The sequence below is a fragment of the Choloepus didactylus genome, chromosome 6 (genome assembly GCF_015220235.1).
Source record: "Choloepus didactylus isolate mChoDid1 chromosome 6, mChoDid1.pri, whole genome shotgun sequence".
Lineage (NCBI taxonomy): Eukaryota > Metazoa > Chordata > Mammalia > Pilosa > Megalonychidae > Choloepus > Choloepus didactylus.
Window position 1 is genome coordinate 4,188,568 of NC_051312.1, and position 14,207 is coordinate 4,202,774.

The 14,207-nt window shown below is 54.1% G+C and overlaps 1 protein-coding gene across 2 annotated transcripts in view; it reads right to left on the reverse strand.

Moving 5' to 3' along the window:
• NADSYN1 (NAD synthetase 1) overlaps nucleotides 1-14,207 on the reverse strand; it is a 43,313-nt gene that overhangs the window by 9,890 nt on the left and 19,216 nt on the right. The window contains exons 7-16 of one of the 2 annotated variants that reach the window (XM_037839215.1): nucleotides 11,861-11,949; nucleotides 11,629-11,746; nucleotides 10,342-10,473; nucleotides 7,134-7,208; nucleotides 5,562-5,686; nucleotides 5,001-5,049; nucleotides 4,424-4,526; nucleotides 4,129-4,297; nucleotides 3,532-3,667; nucleotides 2,316-2,422 (exon numbers count right to left, since the gene is read on the reverse strand). In XM_037839215.1, coding sequence (XP_037695143.1) covers nucleotides 2,316-2,422; nucleotides 3,532-3,667; nucleotides 4,129-4,297; nucleotides 4,424-4,526; nucleotides 5,001-5,049; nucleotides 5,562-5,686; nucleotides 7,134-7,208; nucleotides 10,342-10,473; nucleotides 11,629-11,746; nucleotides 11,861-11,949 — 1,103 coding nt within the window. The remainder of the gene's footprint in view (nucleotides 1-2,315; nucleotides 2,423-3,531; nucleotides 3,668-4,128; nucleotides 4,298-4,423; nucleotides 4,527-5,000; nucleotides 5,050-5,561; nucleotides 5,687-7,133; nucleotides 7,209-10,341; nucleotides 10,474-11,628; nucleotides 11,747-11,860; nucleotides 11,950-14,207) is intronic. The other variant, XM_037839216.1, reaches the window with a different exon arrangement.

A 14,207-nucleotide genomic window follows, 5' to 3' on the forward strand; every position in this document is an offset into this window, starting at 1 on the left:
TATTGTCTCCTTCCACTATGAGTAAAATGGGAATTATTTTTCTGTTTTATTCACAACACCTAGAAAACCTGATACATGGTAGGGGTTCAACACACATTTTTTGAAGGAACAAGCAAATCAGAATGCAACAAAATTAAAACCTGCATTAGAAGCAATTATAAAAAAGAATCAATACTCTCGAAAATTATAAACCTGAGATTCTACACCAGATTAGCAATGAAAACAGTTAAAACCAATGAGAAAAGAATAGTAGACAGGGAAGGTAGTAAATAAAAATTGAGCCAGCATAGATATGAAACAAACAGGATAGAGAAAACATAATTAAACAATAATAGAAGAAAGTTTTCCTCAACCGTAAGAACACTTCCACCTTCCAAAGAGAAAGATTTACCAGCTAAAAGTGATGAAAGGATATGAATATCTAGATAGATGTGCATAAAAAGATGTGTACTTTCTAAACAGCCATCTAGAATCTTTGAGCACCCACAATCCTCTCCCAGAAAAAAAAATTTGTTATTTTTTTGTTAAAACATTACACTAGCAGAAAATAATGGGCAAGGGTTGTGAGGGGAGAAAGTTACAATAAAAGAACTCTATCACCAACCACATTCTTGTTCATCCATGAAAGGAAAAAATAAAATACAAGGATATTCTCAACCACATTAGGGCTCGGAATATACACCAGCCGTATTGCCCCGGTACATAAGTGGGCCAGAGATGGCCCCTGTTTCCCATGTTTTTAATTCTTCCTGGCAGGCTAGGACCATTAGCCCCAGGCCCACCAGCATCAAACGCAAATGCTTACACATCCAACTGCTCTATGGCCCGAATGAGCCTCGTTCAGCCCCTGGAGCCTCCCTACTTTGCACAGCCCACAAAGCTGCACCGACACCTGCTCACCTCAGGCAAGGCAGAGCCCTCAGCTGTAAAGACCCTTAACCACTGGTGCCCTCTGGGGCTCCCTGGCCCGGGGGCTCCCCACCTCGCTGCTGAGCAGCGTCACCTGGACACGGACGCCCTCCGTCCTCCCTCTTTCTCCCCGGGAGGCCCTGCTCCCCCTCTAGACAGTGGCCTTGCTCGCCATCCATGGAAGTTCTGCTGGGAGGGGCGTCTCTTCCCGTGCAACCGTGTCCATGCACCACCCAGTAAAGCTCGTGTGCCGCTGCCATTTGTGGGTCTGTCGTTTCCTGGTCAATACCAACATCTCTGAACTCCCCGCACTCTCCTGGAAAATGACTCCCTCACAAGAACACTCAAGTCAACAGAAAAGCCATGGAAATGAATAAACTAGGCTTGAAGAAAGGGAGAATTTTCATTAGCTACAGTGTGTGAATTCAAAATTAATGTAAGTATGGCAATAAAAATAAGATTCAAAAGTCGAAAATACTATTTGAAAGAGAGGATATTTGCAGACATGCAAGGATGTAGGATTAAGTCACACACCCCATAATTGAAAGAAAGATGGATGAATGGATGGAGAGAGAGAGACATGGATGGATGGATAAATGGACAGATAGATGGATGGAGAGATGGACAGACAGACACACAGCCGGACTGATGGAAAGACTCTGGATGGATGGGGAGACAGATTGATGGATGGATGGACGGATGGAGATTTGGGTGGGTGGATCAATGCATAGGTGGACGGATAGATGAATGAAAGACAAACATTCTGAAACTCTTCAGCTAATAAAGAAAAGCTAAGAACTGCAAAGAGAATGGCTGAGAGGAGAGGGGGTGACCTAAGGGAAAAGACATTCTACCAGCCTCTACTGCCAGACTCGAATGCCAGCTTGAATTTTATCAAAAAAGAAAGAAAGAAAGAAAGAAACCACAAAACAAAAACAAAACAAAACAAAACAAAAAAACCAACAGGGAGTCTCTACAATTTTTTTTTTTTTTTTTTTTAAGATGGGAGCAGTACAAGAAAGGGGTATTTAAGTCCTTTTAAGTCCATTTTTAAGTCTGGTTTGGAGAGACGAGCTAAGAGGCCGTGGAAGGGCCCAGGAGAGAGGACGAGGGTGGGGGTGGGGAGCTGGACTGGAGACCCCACAGGGATGAAGAGCCACAGGCTGGAAGACACTGGTTGGAGCTGGGGCAGAGCAAAGGGAGGGGGGCCCCGGGGAAAGTAGCTTTGGGTCGTGGTGAAATTTTGGATAAATGGTGTTGCCTCTGGGTTCCACACTTCCAACAAGAGAAATGGGGGCCACATGACCATCCCCCCACGTGTCTATCAGATATTGCAGACCTGGCACGTCACCCTCGGCGATTTGGGTGCTGGGAACCCGTCAGCGCACGCGCTGGGTCACACGCACCTTTCATCCACGTTGGCGGATCCGAGCACGAGAAGCCCCCCAGGGACACCCCGAGACCAGAGGCTCAGCTGAGCGAAAAGATAGGCGAGGACCATCCTTATCCGAGCCTGGCCAGGGGAGGGGCGGAGAGAGGAGTTAGTCTGTAAAGGGAACACGGAGAGGGCACGCCAATGCCGTATGTGCCCCCCAGCTCAAGAGAAAAGGGCTTTCTGCAAGCAACCTCTCAGGGGAAGAAAAGAAAACTATAATAATTTTAGGAGTCTGAAAGCCTCGAGGCATCCCCGTGGGGTTAGCCCCTCTCCTGGGGCCCTGGCAAGCTCAGCAGGGTCCTGGTTTTCAAAGACAAATGGACCCAGAGCTCTGGAGGACACAGCCAGAGTGGGCCCCAGCAGAAGGGTCTCCACCGCCCAGTCCACGCCTTGCATGACGGGCATTTCCAGAGGCAGGAGGGGCTCTCCAGGCACCTCAGAAAGAGACAGAGGCCGGGCACCGACCCCAGCCATGGGGTCCTCGGGCTTTCTCCCCACCCCCAAATGGTGTCCAGCTCACCCTCAGCCGCCAGGATGCAGAGTGCTCTTTCAGCCACTCCCTGAAGATTAGGAAAACACACACACACATTCACACCCCACAGACACACACGCACACGCTCACAAACCCTCTTCCACACTCATATCACACTTTTATTCTCTCTCACACACATTCTTTTATACTCACATCTCACACACTCTTGCTCTCACCCACACTCACACACACACCCTCCAGTACAGACACAGATGCACACTCACAAACTCTCATTCACCTTATCACATTCTTACTCACACTCACACCCATTTACACTCATCTCACACGCACACTCATTCACAACAGTCTACACTCTCCTGTACACATCTCACACACACAATCTCACACTTGCTCATTCACACACACTGACATGCCACACGCATTCATACTCATGCACACACAATTTCACACACTCAGACTCACCTACACTCACATACTTCACACACTCTCACAGCCATTCTCATTCACACACGGTCACACAGACACTCACCCACCCACACCTTCATGCACACTCACACTCACACACGCACATGTAGACCCCTAGGCTTGCCCACGAGGCTGCACGATCGGCGTCTCTAATGAGGCACACGCTGCTGACCCCAACGCTGGCCGTCCCAGGGCTCCCCGCGTGGGGACGACTGTCCGGGACACACACCTGCACGTTCTGCAAGGCCAGGTTCTCCCTGCTGCTCCCTCCGTGCACAGCAAACAGAGGGCGCTTGCCCATCACCAGGCTGAAGATGCCCACGACGGCCTTCACGGCTGGGTCTATGTTGATTCCGATGTGGTGGCTGGAAGGACAAGTGGTCAGCGAGGAGGGTCAGCTTTACCGGGCTTGGCAGAATAAACAGAACATTCCCGGTGGGACCCCGTGGCTCCTCTCAGGAAGGAGACCCTCTCCCCTCCATGCCCCAAGTACAGAGCACCCAGCAGGTGGACAAACCCGTCTGCTGCAAGACCTGCCACGCTGGCTCCAGGTGGACCCTGTCCCCACCCAGGGAGCAGCCGGCACCCAGGCTGGGAAGGAGGGAAGGGAGTGTGGAAATCTCAGACAAGGTCTAGGACCCGGGGGTGGAAGTTACATGTGGTTTCCCTGAAACCTGGCTCAGACCAAGAGGAAGCGGAAACCTGCTCATCTCCTAATGAACTCTCAAACACAAACGCGGCCCAGGGGGAGCTTCCGGCGGCTCTGATCTTTGGGGCACGGCCATCTCCCCCCACCCAGCGCAAGTGGCCACCCCACCTCCCCTACCTCCCAATCTGCTGGGCCAGCTCTCTGGCCCTCTGGCACGTCTCCTGGGAGGAGTTCTCGCTGGCCATGTAGCAGGTGGTCAGTAGCCGCCCACAGAGGTCTCGGGGGTCCTGGGGGGTGTAGCTCATCTGGTTCACGATGGCCCGGACATCCGCCAGCACTTCCTGATCTGCAAGCCGCCAGGACAGCAAGGGTAGAAGAACCTGCTCCCCTCCAGGTAGAAGCACCTGCTCCCCGCCAGGCAGAAGAAGCACCTGACCTCTGCCCCCTCTGACCAACGTAGTACGTCACCTACTTCCGTTCTTCACCGCCTCACAGACCTGGCGGCACATGGAGAACACGAGGCAGGCCGTGGCCGCGCTGTCCACCCCGCCACTCAGAGGCAGGAAATACCCCGCCTGCAACGGGCCGAGCGAAAGGCAGCGTGAGCAAAGCCTCGGGGCAGCCGCACACCAGACGGTAGCCCACGTCCACCCACAAGCACACACGTGGGTGGGAAAATGCACCTCATGTTCCAAAATGGGCTTTCTGGAGGGAAAAGAGAACCAACACTGGACAGTGTCAAGGTGGGCTCCGGGCACACGGATTACAGATACGCATAATCCCAAAAAGAGAGAGACACCCAGTCTCATAAAGGAAGGTCAGCAGACAGAAGCTCCACCAAGAGTAGGCGAGCCTCGAGCCAAATCTAGGAGCACCCCAACAGCCTCTGGCTAGTGTGGATTAACCTCCCAACTAAGGCAATGTGGGGAAAAAAAAAATGCTTTTGTTGCTTGCCTTAAAGAAAAAAGTATCACTAGCCTGCACAAAGCTTAAACACAAACCAACCCGTGGAAGAAACCAAGTGACCAGGAATCAACTAGGAATCTTACCTGCCGACTGCGTCTTAAGAAGTCCCAGAGCCAGCAAGCCGGTCCCAGGCTGGAGAGCAATCAGAAGCAGCAGTTTGCAAACTGCACATTCTAAATCCATAGGGCACCGGGCCAGCTTCCCTGGGGGCCCGTCCCCAAGGAGGGTGCAGGGCACGCGATGAAGCCAGCATTGACCAAGCTCTCGGGGGCACTTCACTGAATTCACTCATGCAATTCTCACAACAGCCCTGTGACCCAGGTACTATCGTTTCTCCCACTTTAAAATGGAAAGTCTGAGACGCAGAAAGGACAGGTGACTTGCCCAGAGCCACAGGGCAAGTGAGGAGGAGAGCTGGGGTCGAGCTCAGGTGTGCTGGCCCCAGCATCCACACCCCCAGCCCCAATGCAGTGGTCCCCAGCCCCAGCCACAGGTCTCCCCGGGGCGGGTTCTGAGCAGGACCATTTAGCTCTGAGCCACCACCCTCCGTGCTGCCAACTCCCCTGCAGCAGACCCAAGCCAGGCCCAGGGGCAGTGCCCTGACAGCCAACAGGATGCCCTCCCTTCAACAAAGAGCCCCCCACCTTATCTCCTCGCTGGGACTGTGGTATCTCCACTCGAGGGGCTCGGAGAGCGGCAGCAGCAGGTCGTCCCGGCACGAGAGGGCAAAGTCCACCTTCACGCGGGGATAAGGGCTCACCCTGCTGGCCTGGTGGCGGAGAGTGGACACACAGTGACAGGCTCGCGTGACCCTGAGATCTCCTAAAGAGCGGGACTCTCTTACCGCCAGAGAAAGCAAATCGAAACCACAATGAGATGCCACTTTCCACCCACCAGGTTGGCTATGAGAGAAAAGATGGACCACAACAAGTGTAGGGAAGGACGTGGAGAAATTGAGCGCTCGTGCACTGCTGGTGGGCATGTAAAATGGGGCAGCCTCTTTGGAGAACAGTCCAATGGTTCCTCAAATGATTCAACATAGAATTATCATTTGACCCAGCAACTCCACTCCTAGGTATTTGCCCAAGAGAAACAAAAACATCCATCCACGCAGGAACCTGTTCATGAAGTTCACCGCGGCCTTATTCACAAAACCCAAAGGTGGAGGCAACCCAAGAGCCCATCAAAGACAAATGGGCAGACGGGATATGGCGAATCCACTCAACTGAATAGTATTCAGCCATAAAAAGGAGTGAACTCTCATCCATGCTACAACACAGGTGAATCTCGAAAACATTACTTCCAGTGGTAGAAGCCAGACACAAAAGGCCACGTGTTATATGGTTCCATTTGTATGAAATGTCCACAATAAGCAAATCAGAGACAGAAAGTAGGTTAATGTATGCGTGGGCTGGGAGGGAAGAGGGGGCAGGAGTGGCTGCTTAATGGGTAGGGGGTTTCCTTTCAGAGTGATGGAAATGTTCCAGAATTAGGTAGTGGTGACGGTTGCCCACCTCTGGGGATATACCAAACACCACTGAGTTGTTCACTTTAAATGGGTGAACTATACGGTCTGTGAATTATATCTCAATAAAGCTGCTTAAAAAAAAGAGCAGGACTGTGTTCCATTTTGAGCATTGTTTGCAAAATCACCTCCTGAAGAACCCCCAGGTGAATATTCCATTTTTAATGAAGTTTTATAAAAATAAGAGTTCTAGGTTGTTCTAGGGTGACGGAATTCGGCTGCGCTCAGACGCACGCTCCTCATGCCCCCAGACCTTGCCCCCCACTTCCCGGTGACCGCACCCCTCGGGCCACACCACTGCCCACCCCCGCCTCTGGGGAGCCCTCCCTGCCCCAGCCTGGGTGAGGCCCCTCTCCTGTCGCAGCGGTTACTGCACTGCCTGTGACGGCCTCAGCGCCGGCCTGTGTCCCCCCACGCTCTGCTGCCCGAGGCAGAACGAGCCTAACTCATCCCGAATCCTCAGGCTCAGGTTCCCAGAGGTGGCTCCACCCCACAGGTGGTGTTAGCCTGCGACCGTGCTTTCTGCACCGCCGCGCCCTCTCCCCGTTCCTAACGCCTCCCTTCCCGTCCAACACTATCCCGCGATCTCCACACCCACTCCGTGTTCCTGCAGGGCCTTGGCAGAGCTGCGGCAAACAGCTGAGTTCCTGACCCTCACGAGTGACCAGGCAGCGGCCACTGAAGAACTCACCGCCACGTTCCGGGAAGAAATCTCCGCCCTGTAGCTCCTGATGTCCTCCAAGTCCAACGTGGCAGTGAGGACCTCCTGGAGAAGCAGATTTCAAGGAAAAAACATGACTTTGTATTCTCCCCAATGGGTGAAACCCAACTGCTTTAATAAGTGTGCCAAGTTGCCTAAAAATAAGCCACACCTTTGAAAGCAGGGCTGTGCACCCGGGGACCCTAGCATTGTTGCCACCCCAAAGCCCTTCCCCCTTGTTCTTGCCACCACAACCTCCCTCACATTCAGACACTCGCCAGTGATCATCAGTCACCTACAGTACAAGGCACAAATCTGCCAGTTGCAGTCTGCCAGGGGTTTCTGGGGGAGTCTCTCGCCTCTTAAAACAGACACAGGAAGCAGGGAGCAAAGCCCCTCTTCTGCCTCTGAACAAGGCTGTGTGAAGATGGCTGGAGCTGTTGCAGCCATTCTGTGTCCTCGAGGAGAGGCAACTCAAGAATGAAGCCAAGAGAGAAGAAGACTGAGCTGGGAGAAAGAGGTGGGGTGAGGGGCCTGGGGTCCTGTTATAGGAAGCACTACTTCCCTCCATTGACCACAGCTGAGGCGAAGGTTTCTGGCACTTGCATCATGCAACCAAAAAGAGAAAGGTTTTAACCTTTGAATGTTATTCCTTTCTCTATGAAAAAAAAATCTAATCAAGTTTTGCTACTAGAATTTTGCTTCAATAAAACAAGTATGGATAAGGACCAAAATTGTATATCATTTATAAGAGAAAAATAGAAATAGAAAATTTGCAGACATAGAAAGCAGATTCGAGGTTACCAGGAAGGGAGGTTGGAGGGGAGGGGGAAAGAAGAGAGTTTGTTGGTAAAAATAAAATTAAAAATAAAACTGAGGCACAGGGACATTATGATATCAAAAAAAAAAAAGAAAAAGAACTGGCACACGCAATAACCTGTATGAATCTCATGCTAAGTGCCCAGAAAGATGCCAGACGTGAAAGAGTTCATACTGTACTAGATGAAGAGTAAGAAAAGATAAAACCAATCTATTGGGATCTAGGGCCAAAAAAAGCAAGAACAGAAGCCAAGTAAGGAGCAGTGCAAACTGCTTCTGGACACCAGCAGGTGACACAAGGCTGCACGTCCCCTCCGGGGAGCTCCCGCTGTCACAACAGCAAACAGCTGCCTTTGTGACGCTGGCCTGACTCGAGCTGGAAAACGTCCACGAAGACAAAGAGAACAAGTTCATTTTCCTTTGTTTGGCCTGTCCCCTCCGGCCACCGAAGCTGCTGTGCTCCTCGTGTGGCAAAGCCAGGGGGAGTGTGAAACCACAGACAAGGAAGAGAGCTGGCGGTGTGACTCCTCCCATGAGAGGCTCCTGTCGGCTGTGCCCCAAAGTGGGTTAGTGTCAACCCAAGTCCTGGTTTGAGGCATCCGGCAAGCCAGAAAAGCCACGCAAGATTAAGAGATTGCAAAAGGGCACAGTAGATCTGCCACTTGGAGCAGAAGAAAGAAACAGAGGGGCGACTCGGTAAAACGACTCCACGCTCCACAGAATTCCTTCTAATCCTCTCATGTAGATCACGTAGATCACGGCGGGCCTGGTCGGCCTGCCACTGCGTGGCAGGAAAGCCACCTCTCCGTGCAGCGAGCCCCAACTTTGCCAGTTACCGAACACTCGAAATCAAAGAATTCTCATTTTGAAAGCCCCCTTTGGGAAACGAGAGGCAATGGTTCTCACGTGACAGGGAGCTTGCTAAGGCTGCGGACCCTGGGGGGTCTGATTTAGCAGCCTGGTGGGGCCCGGGGTCTGCAGGCACCTGCCCCCCTGCTGGGCTGAGGCAGGTGTCCCCGGCCCACCTGCATTCGGGGTAGCTGCCAAGGCTGCCTGTGGCTTTGCAGCACAGTCGAGGGTCTTGGCCAAGCAAACGTGGGCGGAAAGGAAACCCTCCCTGCACAGTTGCAATGCGGGAAGACCTCACTTAGCTTCTGGGGTCGTGTGCATGAACCTCATCCTTCCCTTCAAGGCCCTTCCATCTTTATTATGGTTAATACTGAAAAGCAAGGCCTTCACGGAAGTTGTCCCTCAGAAAGCGGAGCCTGGAGGAGGACAACTAGGAGAACTTCCAAAGGGGGGAGAAGTGTTCCAGGTGGTTGGTGCCCAGACTGAAAATCCTGGACCAGTTCCCTCTGGACAGACACTGCAAGTCCCCTGGAAATGCTGGAAACCTTCAAGGTGACCTTCACCTGTTCACTTTGCAACAGAAGCCTGGTTTCACGACCCTCCCGGTGGACGGCTTCACCACTGCTGTCAGACGCACCCATCAAGGTCAGCATAAGGGAAGCAGAGAACACAAACCTGCTGCCAGGGTCCTGGGGACGTACTACCCCATGGCATGAGCTTGGCCGGCTCCAGCAAAGCCATCCGTGGAAGCTCGTTTCTTTGTCTACCAAATGCCTCTGTGAATTTGCGTTTTCAATACCCCATTCCCGACAAAACCAAAGCTAACGTTTATTGGCTCCAGAGACAAAACAGGTGAGCCCTGGCTCCTCAACTGCTTATCAGAGCCAAACATGGCAGCACCTCCCTCACCCCAAATTCCAGGCAGAACTGAAGTCGCTTTTATTGCACTGGCACCGTGGGAACTGATTTCCATTTTTGGAAATAGTCCCTTTCATCCATTGTCTACTCTCTAGGAAAGAAATTGACGTCCAATGTGATTAAATAAATTACACGAAAAAATCTGCACCTATGTTAAAAGGTATTTTTAGAGGCAGACAGTGGTGGCTTCCATCAGCACCTCAAAGGAAGCTGTGGCCCCAATAACGTGCACCCCATTCCAGAGGACGGTGTTCTGTTTGCCAGCAAGGACTGCAGAGGGAGAATCTGAGCTTTAGTTTCTACCAGATTCCTCTGTCTGTCCGTCACATCCCCGTGTATCCCCCGGGTGAGGACACTTCCAAAACGGGCGGATGTGGGTCCATCATCCCCCAGGTGATCATCAAGTGGTCAGTGACACCCCGAGACCCCCCAGAACTGGGCCTGCCCCACAGAAGGAGCATCGGGGTTTCCACTTCTGCTCCCCAGGACTCCTGGGGCAGGGCAGCCTGTGGGGAGCCCCTGCTTGCGCTCCCGCCTACCGGGGAGAATGTGAGCACTGACTTGGGGGGGAGACGCTGCCCCCCGCCCCCCGCCCCCCTGCGCTGCTCCGTACCACGTCATCCAGGGAAAACTGGGCTCCCTGCGCGAAGACGAGCCCGTTCATGGCGATCAGGGCGCAGCCGTCGTAGTAGAGGCGGCCGCCGTCGCAGCCCTTCTGGTTGGCCAGCAGGTAGACCCCGCCGTTCTGAAAGGGGCAGACCCGACAGGCACTCAGCCGCGGCCCCCAGACGCTGACCCTCCCGCCCCCCCAGGTCATGATCTGTCCTCCCGCCCCCAACAAATGAGACCGAAAACCGTGCACACAGGGAAGTGCATGGCCATGAAACTCTACTCGGCCTTCCCAGGAGGCAGGTGTTATGTAAAATGTCTCTTTCCACGTGGGAGGCAGGTGCTCTCACCTCCGCTGGACATGACGAGGAAAGGGAGGCTCAGAGGAGCTGCACTTCCAAGTGGCCACGCTGAGATTCCAACCCAGCGTGGCTGATCCAAACCCATCCCGTGAGTAGCCACCATCACCAGCTCCCGCCCACCGCCCAAGAGCCGGGCAGCAACCCCGGGGCGTGCCCTGTGCTCCGCCAAGACAGCGATGGACAAGCAGCGCTTTCCGGCTCCCAGTCAGTGTTGCTCGCCCCACAACACGGCGTGGTGCTCGAGGGGCCGGACAGCCCGAGACACCTCTGCTATGGGGTGAGCTGTGTCCCCCAAAAAGACAAGCTCTGGTCCCAAGCCCTGGCCTGTCAGCGGGACCTCATCTGGAAGCAGGGTCTCTGAAGTCTTGGAAGATGTGATTAGTTAAGAAGAAGCCAGACTGGACGAGGGGGTCCCCAGCCCCAGATGACTGGTGACCTCAGAAGAGAAGGGGCTCAGAGACACACACGGGGAGACAGGGGCAGAGGCTGGAGCCAAGCACCCACAGGCCAAGGGACACCCAGGACAGCCGGCAGCCACCAGAAGCTGTGGGCCTCCCCTACAAGGCACCGTGATTTCAGACTTCTGGCCTCCAGAACTAGAAGAGAATCAGTTTCTGAACCACCCACTTCGTGGTGCTTTGCTACAGTGGCCCCGGGAGCCCATGACACCACACATGCCTGACTTCCTTCTCATGAGAGCAGGGATGCCAAAGGATCTGCTTTGTGGGGAGGTTGGAGGGCTGCGGGGGTCAGATCAGGGAAGCCCTTGTGGGCCGCTAGCCTGGCTTGTTGCTTGCTGGCTGTGGCCACCAGGACAGCCACCCATCCTGGGCCACGTCCCACTCCCGGCTCCAGGGCCTCGGGGATCCCGGGGCAGACCCAGCGCCCGCCCTTCCGTGCGCACCCCAGCGGGCCTGCCTGCCACCTACCTTGGTGGTCGCCGAGGTCACCAGCTCCACCCTGGCGTGGGCTTTGCGCAGCACGTGGTGGCTGCCCGAGGCATTGGTGAAGATCTCCACGCCATCCAGGCCCATGTCGACGTGTGGGCTGCAGGCAGAGCCAGGCCCTGGGGCTCACCAGCATCTCCACGGCCCGAGCCCACAAACCAGGCGCTTCCAAACCCCAAGTGCCCACCGCTGGCCCATGTGAGGACGGGCTCACCTGTGGGGCGTCCAGAGCTCCTCACAGATCTCACTGCCCAGGCAGGTGTCCTGGGTGGACAGCACCGCGTCTCCAAAGGGGACGGTCTCCTGTAGGCAGAGGGACGGTGCACTGAGACGAGAGAGATCGAGGGTCCTTGCTGCCCGTGTCTGGCTCAGGTACCAACCCAGGACCTAGCGCCACCTGGAAACCTTTGTTCCAAGCCCCAGCTTACATCCCTCCTCGGCTCAGAGCATTCCCAGTGGCCCTGGACCACTGACATCACCCCAGTCACCCCATTCGCTGGCCCCAAGCTGCACTCTGAGCCACCACAGAGCTCATTAGAGCTGCAATAAGCCACGGCCGAGCCCTGTGAGTGGACACGGGCCCAGAGTATCACAAAACCTATCGCTCATCCAGTGTCTTCTATACACCCTTTTGTACGTTATTTATGATGCCAATGGCATCACTAGATTGGAATTCTCCTGCCCATTGCAGAGATGACTGAACGGAGGCTGCAAAGCTCAAGGAACCTCACAAAAGTCGCCCAGCTACTGACTGGCAGGAAGTGGAATGTGGGCACATCTCTCTCCAAAAGGCGTTTCAAAAACCAAGCAGCGACTAGAAGCTTCCCGGGCAGCGACAACGCCTCCTCTCTGGATGTGATACAGGATAAGAAAACACCGAAATCCCTGAGCAGGGACCAGGAGATGCCAGGCAGGCTGTTCTGGTTAAAATGCAAATGGGACATGGAGGATGTGCCAGGCTGAACCCAACTTGGCCACCTCTTGATGCCAAAGCATCAAGTTACGCAGCACGGTTACTTTGCTTGAGCACTAAGTCATCCTGGGAGATCTGAAGGCTCCGTGAGGGTCTGGGTTGGAGTTCCCTGGCACGTGTGTGAGTCCGGCTCCCTTCATCGCCAAGGGCAGGAACCCAAAGCCAGGGCTTCTGCCTCGTCTGCCTTCTGCCTCCAACAGTCTCTGTCAGCACCTCAAGGAAAGCCCTCACCCCAAGACCAGCACTGGATGGTGGCAGAACCACTTGCAGCCCCGATCCTGGTGCCCCTCCAAAACTGACCGCCTCGGCAGGGCCAGAATCAGGCAGTGAGGGGCTCAGTGCAACAGGGGTGATTAAACAGAGCATCTAAACGGAGCCTGGCCATCCATCCTCGGACTCTCACTGTCCACGGAGTAGCAGGCCTTGCGTACCCCCGAGCCTTAGCCCACACTTGCCTGGGACCCTTTTGCACATCCCAATCCCACTGAGCAGGGATCGACCTGCAGACGGCATCCCCGCGGCGGGTGCTGCAGAGATGGACAGAGAGGGAGAGCAATGCAGAGCAGCTCGCCCGCCTGAGGGCACGGCCGCAGAAGAGTCCATCTCACGTCTACACAAATATGAATTGCGCACTGCGTCGAGACGAGTTTCAAATGTGCCCATTCTGTGATTCACGGTCAGAAAAGTTTCTGAGTCCCCTGGGAGGTGACCAGACCTGGCAAGTGTCCCTTCACCAAATCTCACCCCTGGCCATCCCTGATGGGCAGTGCGGAAGGCACCAGACAGTTGGCCTTTGCAAGTATGTCTCTCAGGAATTAAGAACTGGTACCAGGGATTTAATCTGGCTCCCAAGCAGAGCCTGCTGCAGTCACTCTCCTCCAGGTAAGAGATAAGCAGAGAAAGACAAGTACAGAAAAGAAAACATCGATCCTGAGGTCTAGGTGTATTGGTGTATTCCTGCCCCACACTCTTTGAGAGAACCCTGTATAAGAAAGCCCCTCCCTACCCCAGATTTTCCCTGCCCTGGAAAACAGTGAGAACGGGGTCCCTGCCGGCGAGAAGAGGGGTGGATAAGGCCCCCAGATAATCCTGGCTGTTCCAAAGTCACGACAAGACAGATTTCTGATTGGGGCTTTCACAGCAAGAATGAGCAGCTGAGTAAAGCTTTCCCTGAGTTACCCCCCAAGAAAAACCTCAAGCTTGCTTCTGGGCAACTCTAGGCTCCAACAGGAAATGGCCTGCTGAGTGGGGGTCAGGAGATCCCCCGTGCCCCTGACCCAACCATGGCAATTATCAACCCTGTCTCTCCAGGGAGTGGCTCCGAGGAGCCAGAAAATGCATCAGCCAGATGGCCAGCCCAGGCTCATTCATTCAGTCACTCACTCATTTATTCACTCCCCAATGTTCTCTGCACACTGTGGGGGTCACTGGAGATCCAGGGGAAAATAACAAAACTAAACTGCTGAGCCAGGGGTTCTCATCCTAGTGACATAAGTAAATGTACGGTGTCACACGACGCAATGCTGAGGCAGGTATGTGTCCTGAAGGAAAATGAGGTACGGGGGTGCAGGGAAGGGGGTGGTGATTT